The sequence below is a fragment of the Silurus aristotelis genome (assembly GCF_946808225.1).
Source record: "Silurus aristotelis genome assembly, chromosome: 17".
In the NCBI taxonomy this organism is placed as follows: domain Eukaryota; kingdom Metazoa; phylum Chordata; class Actinopteri; order Siluriformes; family Siluridae; genus Silurus; species Silurus aristotelis.
The window spans coordinates 11220378-11231631 of NC_139590.1; the positions used below are offsets into that span (position 1 = coordinate 11220378).

Consider the following 11254-nt stretch of genomic DNA (forward strand, 5'->3'; position numbering starts at 1 on the left):
CTTGTAAAACTAGATTTTTTAAATTGTATAGAAACTATGCATTTTTGCATCTCTCGACTCTATCAAAATTCCAAAACCGACTCTGCTACCTTAGACCTTACATTTTCTATTTCTCCTACACCCCATGTGTGAGCAAAGCCCAAGCCTCCGATAAGAGCTCAAAAGCTAAACCAGAGGGTCTCTGCTTTCCCTCCCTGCACCCCAGTCTATTACTAAAAACCCCCCAAGCAGAAGCACCGCACTCTTTAAAGGTTTAACAAAGTACAGGTTCCACTTGGGTGAAATTCTTTAATGGCTATGTTAATAAATTAACACTCAAGCAGTAATGACTTGGCACTTCAACATGGAGGAGCCTCCATCAGTCAGTCCATCAGTGAAAGGCCGGAGTTCTGCTTGGCAGTGCTAAAGAGCTGTCTATGACATGCTGGAATACAGAGCTAGCTTTCATGGATGGCTGAAGGCGCTTTCTCTCGTCTCGAAACTTCCATCTATGCCTTTATTTATGCACTGGCCTTTTGCTATAGTACACTGTCAGTAGCAACGGAGGCACTATTTGCTCTCTGATCCACACGTGTGTATGCCCTTTTTATAGACTTTTTTTATTGTTACAGATGAACTCAACATGATCAAGCATTAGATTTTTAGACCTACAGGTAGGCACACAATATGATTTGAACAGGTTTTGACAATAAACGATAAACTTTTATAGAATCAATACGATTCAAACCAGTGAATCGGTCTTTTAGTAAAACTGGGTGAAAGAAACAGAAAGAGAAGCTGCCTTTATTTGTCACAGTACGCACAGTAAAATAATTTTTTTCACATATTTATGCTTGCTAGGAAGCTGGGGTCAGAGCGCAGGGTCAGCCAGGATTTGGTGCCCCTGGAGCACAGAGGGTTAAGAGCCTTGCTTTAGGGGCCCAACAGTGGCAGCTTGGCAGTGCTGAAGCTAAACCAAACCATATATTTCTGCAGAAATCTATGGCACACCAACTTCGTCCCCGATGCTGTACCGAAAAAGCAGGACAGGGTCAAACGGAGGTCGATATTAGTATGCAGCGCATTAGGAGGAAGTATAGAGCACAGTGCAGAGACACTGAGAGACATACCACATCAATCACTCAAATGATGCATTAAAATAAAATGACATGGCGACCTGAACAGTCTTACACACAGTCTGAGCCACTGCGGTGTGTGGGTTCCTCCTTTTAAACACCAAACATTTTTCTTAACTAACCTTTTATGCCTATATTTACATGCTTGTCTTGGTTTTCTATGATAATCTGCACTGAACAGCTGATCATATAATGTCAACAAATACACTATTGCACTGTCACTTTTGTCTGTATTGCAATTCTTCATCCACTATGCACCATCCATAACTTAAGTTTATCATTGAACTACTGTATATTGCACCCATATTTATTCTGTATATTCTGTATCATAAAACATTCATATATGTACATATGTATATCATGTAAAGTCTTTTTTGAGATTTTTATCTTATCCTCTTCACAGACTTGCAGAGTTATACATACATACATACATACATACTCATCAAGAGAATGCCAAGAGTGTGCAAAGCAGTAATGTAAGCAAAAGGTGGCTACTTTGAAGAACCTACAATATGACATATTTTCAGTTGTTTCACACTTTTTTGTTATGTATATAATTCCACATGTGTTAATTCATAGTTTTGATGCCTTCAGTGTGACTCTACAATTTTCATAGTCATAAAAATAAAGAAAACTCTTTGAATGAGAAGGTGTGTCCAAAAATTTGGTCTGTACTGTACATAACAAAAAAGTGTGAAACAACTGAAAAATGTCATATTTGTCCAGCCTCACGAATCCCATTGTAAGAAAATATAAAAAAAAGTGTGGGTCAGTTGGTTGTAGCAGGCTTCAATAGGTTTAAAAGAGGTAGAAAGAACTTCAGAACTTTAAATAACCAACACTTCTGGTTTGTTCGCACAGCTTTTTTTGTACTTCCTGCAGTTGAATGTATTTATGATCAAATTGCTTTCTTGTCATGATCAAGTTGCGACAGAAATTAGCTTGAAAGCAAAACCTCACAATCTGAGACCGGTTGTTCTAGTCCACGCTGAATGTTCTGTTTTGAATTCCCAGAATGAACCACTGCATATGTGAAGAGAAATATATTTTTTTTTTTAAAAAAGGAAAAAGACAAAAGAGATTTCCCAGTGGAGGACGAGGTACACAAACCATCTGGTTGAGTTAAAGTAGAGACACATTAGGTGCTCTACCACGTTTTTATACACTCATAAATAAAAGGGAACGACTGATTTCACAAAATGTTGTTGAGTAAAAAGTAATATATTGAAAATTTTGTGAAGTTGAAGTAAAAGTCTCCCCAGATGAAAATATTTTACTAAGGCACAGGTACATAAAAAAAGCTCCTTGTAAAGTAAAGTAACTAGTAAAAAAGCTACTAGTGAAGTAACAAATTACATTTACGTCCTTACTGTCCACCACTGGAATTTCCCAGCGACACGCAACACAACTTCCATTGTCCGTGGTGCATATCAAGTACACACAACAGTATAAATCAAGCTTAAAAGCAAAATAGTTTTTTTTTTTTAAAAAAGGCAGTCATGGAAAGTAAAGACGTCAGAGAAAGTGTAAATTCAAATAAGTAACAAAGCTAAAGCAAATCTGCTCCATCCGTCTACAGTCAAACAGGAGCTGCGAATTTCATCTGCGAGGGAAAGCAGTGCAGGTCATGTGATGCAGAGCATCAGGCTGTACCATCCTCTACCTCAGAGCCAGAGTCACAACTGCACTCACAACCAACAGTGCTGTATTTGTCCAAATCGCTGCTCCCTTAAATAACTGTATAATGTATGAATTTGTACAATGTAGATCAATAGTCTAAAAGCAGTGTGTTACAACAATTTCTGGTGGGAATCAAGAACAGACATGTTGGCCTGGTTTTCATTCCCACTAGCTGCTATTTTACTCATACTCATGCGAATGGTTGACTTTTGAACACAACAAACCAAGTGTCTGCAAATATTACACTATTACACCAACTTGGACTATTTAAACAAGGCAGATTATGTTAGTGTATGTTACTGTAATTCAGACACTACTATTGGTGTGCCACAGCAGCAATCAGGAATAATCAGACTCGGCGACATTTTTTCAGTCTTCAACTGTACAGTTTTGTTGAATCTGCATTCACCACAAAATTTCTCTTTCTGATTTTAGTTGACAATTAAACCTTGTGTGGTCTTCTGTTAATGGCCTTCAGACTCAAGGGTTGACATGTGCATTCTGATTTTTTGCTGACCACAGTTGTACATTCACTGAAGCCAAACCTCTGGTGAGCACAAACCAGTCTAGACATTCTCCACTGACTTCTCTCAACATCGGGGAGTCTTCATCCACATAACTGCCACTCACTGGATGTTTTCTCTCTACTGCCCCATTTGTAATAAACTTCAGACACTGTGATGAATGGAAATCCCAGGTGATCAACAACTATAAAGAAAAAACCCTCAAACCAACCATCTGGCACACACCAACAAGTCATTGACTGTGACACACCCATTTTGCTAGTTGATGTGAACATTGTCTGAAGTAATGCTTTGAACTGATGCCACATGATTGACTGATTAGATTAAATAATTACATGAACGAGTTGGTGTACAGGAGTACAGCTATTATACCATTGTAATGCACAAGCATGGTCATGGCCTCGTGCATGAATATTAACATCCAGTTGTTTCAGTGAATACTGTTGGTTGTATAACAGCACCAACACCTAATGATACTCATAATTAATTAATTATGAAAACCACAATGTCTATACCATATCGTCACGATGAAGACCAACTTTAAGAAGCAACCACCCCCCCCCCACACACACACCCATGCACACACACAGTCACAAAAACAGCAGCTTGTTATTGTTAATAAGAATGGAAGAAGCTAAAAAGATCCAGAACATCCACCCACTCTTAGAAAAGTTTCCTGGATGACTGTGTCAACAAACTATGAACAGCAGGCAGGCAACAAGAGGGCAAGTGGGTGAGTTCACAATGTGGCTCGCAGAACATTAGGATTTAATATTGCTAGTGAATTTTTACAGTGATTTATTCGATGCAACTTCCAAGTTAAGGGCCTCGCTCATACCCCGACAATGCGCATATGGACAAATCAAGCTCCATGAAGTGTATGTGGGTTGGAGTGGAAGATCCTGAGTGCCCTATAGAGCTCTGTCCTCAATCCTACTGAAAACCACTGACATAAATTGGAATGCTGACTAAACCCACGCTTCTTTACCCTACATCAGTGCCTGATATTACTAACACCCATGAGAACTAGATGTGGAATGGGATGTTCAAAAAGCACATACAAAATTTTATAGTCAGGTGTCCACAAACTTTTGTTCATTTAATGTATGTACAAGCAGAAAGCTAGGATGGACAGCAAATCAGTTTTTGTCCACCAGGTAAAATAATCTGAGATGAGCAATCAGAGATAAAGAAGATGAATTCTAACTCTCCTCTTCAGTATATATGCACACAGACTTTAGCAGGTGACTGCTAAAATCCTCAGAGGAGCATAGCCAATTTTGCTCTTCTGGGCTCCAGGCCACAGATTATCCTGACAACAGGGAGAACAATTTTCTGCTGTGACTCCTAGGACCTGAAGCAGACAGGCTCAGAGGGATCTGCCATGAAACTCCAGCATCGGACAGAAAACAGCATCTAGCAGGAGGATAGTGTGACAACAAAATCATGATTATGATTCTCAAATCATTTTATATTATCTCTATCTATCTATCTATCTATCTATCTATCTATCTATCTATCTATCTATCTATCTATCTATCTATCTATCTATCTATCTATCTATCTATCTATATATATATATATATATATATACACATACACACACAGTGCCGTGCGAAAGTATTCGACCCCCTTGAACCTTGCAACCTTTTGCCACATTTCAGGCTTCAAACATAAAGATATAAAACTGTAATTTTTTTGTGAAGAATCAACAACAAGTGGGACACAATCATGAATTAGAACGAAATTTATTGGATATTTCAAACTTTTTTAATAAATAAAAAACAGCCCCCTTAAATTAATTCTTTGTAGCGCCACCTTTTGCTGCGATTACAGCTGTAAGTCACTTGGGGTATGTCTCTATCAGTTTTGCACATCAAGAGACTGAAATTCTTGCCCATTCCTCCTTGCAAAACAGCTCGAGCTCAGTGAGGTTGGATGGAGCGCATTTGTGAACAGCAGTTTTCAGTTCTTTCCACAGATTCTCGATTGGATTCAGGTCTGGACTTTGACTTGGCCATTCTAACACCTGGATATGTTTATTTGTGAACCATTTCATTGTAGATTTTGCTTTATGTTTTGGATCATTGTCTTGTTGGAAGACAAATCTCCGTCCCAGTTTTAGGTCTTTTGCAGACTCCATCAGGTTTTCTTCCAGAATGGTCCTGTATTTGGCTCTATCCATCTTTCCATCAATTTTTACCATCTTCCCTGTCCCTGCTGAAGAAAAGCAGGCCCAAACCATGATGCTGCCACCACCATGTTTGACAGTGATGAGCTGTGTTGCTTTTAAGCCAAACATAACGTTTTGCATTGTTGCCAAAAAGTTAGATTTTGGTTTCATCTGACCAGAGCACCTTCTTCCACATGTTTGGTGTGTCTCCCAGGTGGCTTGTGGCTAACTTTAAACGACACTTTTTATGGATATCTTTAAGTTATGGCTTTCTTCTTGCCACTCTTCCATAAAGGCCAGATTTGTGCAGTATACGACTGATTGTTGTCCTATGGACAGAGTCTCCCACCTCAGCTGTAGATCCCTGCAGTTCATCCAGAGTGATCATGGGCCTCTTGGATGCATCTCTGATCAGTCTTCTCCTTGTATGAGCTGAAAGTTTAGAGGGACGGCCAGGTCTTGGTAGATTTGCAGTGGTCTGATACTCCTTCCATTTCAATATTATCGCTTGCACACTGCTCCTTGGGATGTTTAAAGCTTGGGAAATCTTTTTGTATCCTAATCCGGCTTTAAACTTCTCCACAACAGTTTCTCAGACCTGCCTGGTGTGTTCCTTGTTCTTCATGATGCTCTCTGCGCTTTAAACGGACCTCTGAGACTATCACAGTGCAGGTGCATTAATACGGAGACTTGATTACACACAGGTGGATTCTATTTATCATCATTAGTCATTTAGGTCAACATTGGATCATTCAGAGATCCTCACTGAACTTCTGGAGAAAGTTTGCTGCACTGAAAGTAAAGGGGCTGAATAATTTTGCACGCCCAATTTTTCAGTTTTTTATTTGTTAAAAAAGTTTGAAATATCCAATAAATTTCGTTCCACTTCATGATTGTGTCCCACTTGTTGTTGATTCTTCACAAAAAATTACAGTTTTATATCTTTATGTTTGAAGCCTGAAATGTGGCAAAAGGTCGCAGAGTTCAAGGGGGCCGAATACTTTCACAAGGCACTGTATATATATATAGATAGATATAGATATATATATAGATATATAGATAGATATTTATAGATATATAAATGCTTCACAAAGTGTAGCATTTAAAAAAAAAAAGATTACTATGTTTATTTATTATTATTAATATATATTTATATTTATTTCTAAGCATCCAGATTTAAATGCAAAGAAGTTAAAATGCCTAGGGCTGAAGAAAGCTGGAGAGATAATCTGGAGAGATGATCTTCTACTTAATGCTGGCAGAAGTAAATAATACAGCGAGTTACATCTGGAAGAACATTTCATTGGGCTGCATTACTCTACACAGCGTGGCTTAAGTGCTCAACACTGAGGCCTCGTTGATACACATTCGAATGGAATTCAGGGCTGCGTCTCAAACCACAACGTGTGCCAAGTTCTACGGCTAAACGGCTAATATTCTACAACGTAGACACATCGCCTGATGATTTTCACCCTTTTATGATAGATTGCTTGCTTCTTTTTTTTTTTTTTTTTATACAATTTTACATGCATGTTCTTTCCTGTCAAAACTTCTGCTTCTGTCATGCCTAAAGATGAGAATTGACGGCATGGATGCTGCTGTATAAATAAGAACCAAGTAGGCATTTTCCATCCAGGCTCTTAGGGAGTTTTATGGCAGCTCAGAAATGGTTTCTTCCATGACTCAAAACAAGAGTTATCGTTTTCATAATCATTTTAGCAGGGCCCTGACCTATTTACTATTGCCCTCAATTATTCTAGTTCGCTTTCCTCATCAGTCAACAGCAGGTTCAATTTCAAGTCAGTAAACAGCCACCAAGCCACACACACAACAGCCCGTTTGCCTCCATGGGTACTTTTCTTTACTAAATATCCACATTATTTATTTGCAAAATATTCGCGAATATTCTGCGAGACGATCAAGAAAACGCACGCCTGCGCATGATTCATGCATCTCCATTTTTACACAACACGCTGCTGAATCATACAGGAAACCTGTGCTGCCAGGAAGATCGTAGCAGGTTCTTTCCTAAAACATATTGACAATGACACTTGGTTTGTGTTATAAAACGAACAGCTTTTTTTAATCAAAAATTGCTTGTGAAGGTTGAAGGAGGCAGAGCCTAGGATGGCACTGGCCCTGGTACCTTTCCAGTGCCCTTCACCTTTTTGCTGTATTACATTTTATAAACGTGTCCAAAACCACGTTCTCTCACACAGCTTGGCAAGAGAACAGTTCGGATACAAGTTCAAAAAACAGCTTGGTAGCAGTTGATACTCTGGATGCTTTCACACATGCAGCGATTATTCGATCAGAATTATGGCTTTAACGATTTCTCGAGTAACTTGAGTACAAAAATTCATCGAGGCAAATTACACGGCTTCGCTTAGTCCATGGAGCACTGTGTTTCCCACGAACCATTATTACTGACGTACCACCTGCTAAACTCTGGACAGGAGACACTGCAGAATGAAAAAGGGAGAAACGGGAAGAAAACAGCGAGGGGCGAGGCGAAGATTTACACCAAAGAATACGCCAGAAAGTTTCCAAAGTTAGGGATCATTTCAAACAAAAAAAATAAAGAAAATGAGAGCAGGTAATGGAGCACGTTTTTAAACCTGCCGATAAATACACGGCTTTAGTGCGTGTAAACCACATCACGATACTGCGGGATTTAATAAATAAATACGAGCAGGAATAATTAAGAGTTTCTTTAAATTGATATTTTCCTATAACCTACTCTACACGGCCACTGCGGAGGGACTTTTTGAACGCACTGTATTTGCATTTTGATGTAAAATGGCTATTAAATGCACTAAATAGGTTTCATTTTCACCGACATTCTTCTATGCAATTCCAGCAATAAATATGTACATTTTTCTAAAAAGAAAAACTAATTATTTATTCATTTTAAGAGATTTGTTTTCTTTTATCTCTCTCATTTAGCATTGCTCTTTAATTAAAAAAAAGTACTTATCCGATTAATCCATGGAATAATTGTTAGAACGCTTGATTACTATAATAAACAATAGCAGCAGCCCTAATTTGAATCAAACCCCCTGTGTGATGCCCACCCTGAAGTAAGGTTTATTTAGGCAGGTGAATCCTAGCAGCAATCACTCAGGTCCAAACAGTCAGTCGATGTCTGGTGTGAGTAAGCAATGTGATTCTTAATCAACCAAAGTGCAGGAGGTGAATCAAAAATTTTATGTACTTTGGCGACATTTTTAATAGTTAGTGAGAGACAAGCTGCGAATCTGACCCTCAAGGCACAAACCGATCCAAAAGACAGAGCTGTAGTTCTGAAGTCATGCGATGTGTTCGGGATACTTGAATTAACAAATATTAGGAGACAAAACGTGAAAAACCGAACGTAAAAGAAAATACAAGCATATTCTCGGCTCTATGTCCCGCTTAATTATTTATTGTTAACAAAATATGTTTTGCTGTAATTCTGTCGCTGATGATGGACTTTGTTGTTAATTTATGTTGTCTTATGTAGCACCTTTTCTTATCAGTTTCACTCTGCACTGTACTGTATAATGTTGGAACAATAAATAAACCTATTCGGGTTCATAGGTGTTAAAGTGACCCAAAACATCATATTCACACTATATTTATAAGCATACTGAACGTATTGAAAATAGGAAGAATCAATTCAGAAATGGAAAAAAAAAAGAAAACGAAGATCCAACATTGCTTTTTATAATAATGCTGGTGCTAAAGTCTGATCAGTGCTGGAGGAGTGTGGACACTATGGAAAATATGATCACATAACCCCAATCTTATCATCCCTGCACTGGCTTCCTGTTAAGTTTCGAATAGACTACAAACTATTACTTCTTACTTATAAAGCACTTAATGGTTCGGCTCACACGTACCTATCTAGTCTTTTAACACGCTTCAATCCGCCACGCTCCCTGAGATCTCAAAACTCTGGACTTCTAGTAGTTCCTAGAATAGCAAAGTCCACTGAAGGCGGTAGAGCATTTTCACATTTAGCTCCTAAACTCTGGAATAGTCTTCCTGACAGTGTTCTGGGCTCAGACACACTCACCCAGTTTAAGTGCAGATTAAAAACATATCTTTTTAGCAAAGCCTACACATAACACACATCACATCATAACCTTGTGCTCCAGAACATCTGATCACATGCACATTATCAACTTGTGCTGTTAATATCATGAACAGCAGCTACGCTAATTTCTCTCCACTGCTTCTCTTTCTCTCCCCATCCCGAGACACCCTGAGGTTTGGCCAGCTCCAGTCACCTCCCACCTCGTGATGATTACGGACCTTTGAAAAAGTAGATGCCAAACTCGCAAACATCCTTAACCATCTTGAGACGTACCAGTGCCAACTGGATCCCACTACATGTGTGGAGTTTTGACATTGGACCTCCTGAAGTGTTTAAAGGCTCTGGCATGGAGAAGCTGATGCTGGATCTGTGATGATCACAAATGTATAAGACTGCAGAAACAACATCACTTATAATCTTATACTCCAGTGCTCATGTTAATTCTCACTCTACAGTGTTCTGTATTGTTGAAAGATTTATGATCACACTCTTGATGTCACACAAATGAGGATGGGTTCCCCTTTTGAGTCTGGCTCCTCTCAAGGTTTCTTCCTCATAACATCTAAGGGAGTTTTTCCTTGTCACAGTCACCACGGCTGCTCATCAGGGATAAATACACATCATTCACCTTAACTGTTGATTTCTGTAAAGCTGCTTTGAGACAATGTCTGTTGTGAAAAGCGCTATAGAAATAAACTTGACTTGACTTGACTTGACTTGACTTGACTATGGTCAGCTTGTCTGAAAGAACTGTTCGACCCCCTCTTCTTTTTTGCATCACGGACCAGTTTGCCAAAAAAGGATTTTTGACAACGCGCATACTATATATTACTATTATACATATTATATGATTTAATTAATTACCTAAAACTCAACTCAGCATAATGCAATTTCAATTTCAAAACATTGCAAGTTTAATTAATGGAAAATGTAAATGCATAGAAAAATGTGACAAACAAGTGGGGGAAGTTTTATTATTATTTTATAATTAGTTTATATGTATTATTAAATAATGGGGTGAAAAAAGAATTTCAAAGTTTTTTCTTCTTGCTGGCGGCTCGGTACCGGTCCTGATCCTGGTGGTTGGGTTCTGGCTTAATGTAAAATACGTTGGGAAAACCTAAATGACGTCACGCACTTATGACGTATGATCTCCAAGTGTGTACACCAGATGTATTGCCTTGTCGTACAATATTACAACATTAATAAAATTAAAATAAATAAATAAATTGAGCTGTGTTTTTTTTTTACTATGACTCGGAAGCGGAGTTGATCAGTGACACTAAAGAATGACTCGTTACAGTGAAACAGTTTCGCTAACACGGTTAGCCTCCTAGCCAGCTAAGCTAATTCAACAGCGACCGGAACAACTAGCCGGGAGTATGCTAATTCACTATGCAATGCGCTGAAATGAAAGAAGCGTGTTACACAAGATGTTTTCCTCAGAACCAAACGTTTAAATAAAAGCCTTGTGTTGGAGTGAAACTTACCAATGCACTGGCCGACGGGAGTGCTGAACGGATTCCCCAACAAGAACTCCATCTTGATGACAACAAACTGTGCACAAGCAGGCGAGAGGACAGTGGGCGGGCCAGGGTCTTCCACAGAGAAATGTAATTGGACAATGCAGTTAAAACTCTTTATTGATTGGCAATAATACGCGTCAATCAAAAGATCTGTGCTA

At 38.8% G+C, this 11254-nt stretch overlaps 1 protein-coding gene across 3 annotated transcripts in view; it reads right to left on the reverse strand.

Moving 5' to 3' along the window:
- Nucleotides 1–11163, reverse strand: part of tom1l2a (target of myb1 like 2 membrane trafficking protein a) — a 28103-nt gene extending 16940 nt beyond the window's left edge. For 2 of the 3 annotated variants that reach the window (XM_083566668.1, XM_083566667.1), the window contains exon 1: nucleotides 11061–11161. In XM_083566668.1, the coding sequence (XP_083422794.1) occupies nucleotides 11061–11112 (52 nt within the window). In that variant the 5' untranslated portion in view covers nucleotides 11113–11161. Of the gene's footprint in view, nucleotides 1–11060 lie in introns of all 3 variants that reach the window. The other variant, XM_083566666.1, reaches the window with a different exon arrangement.
- Nucleotides 11164–11254: the final 91 nt, after the last annotated feature.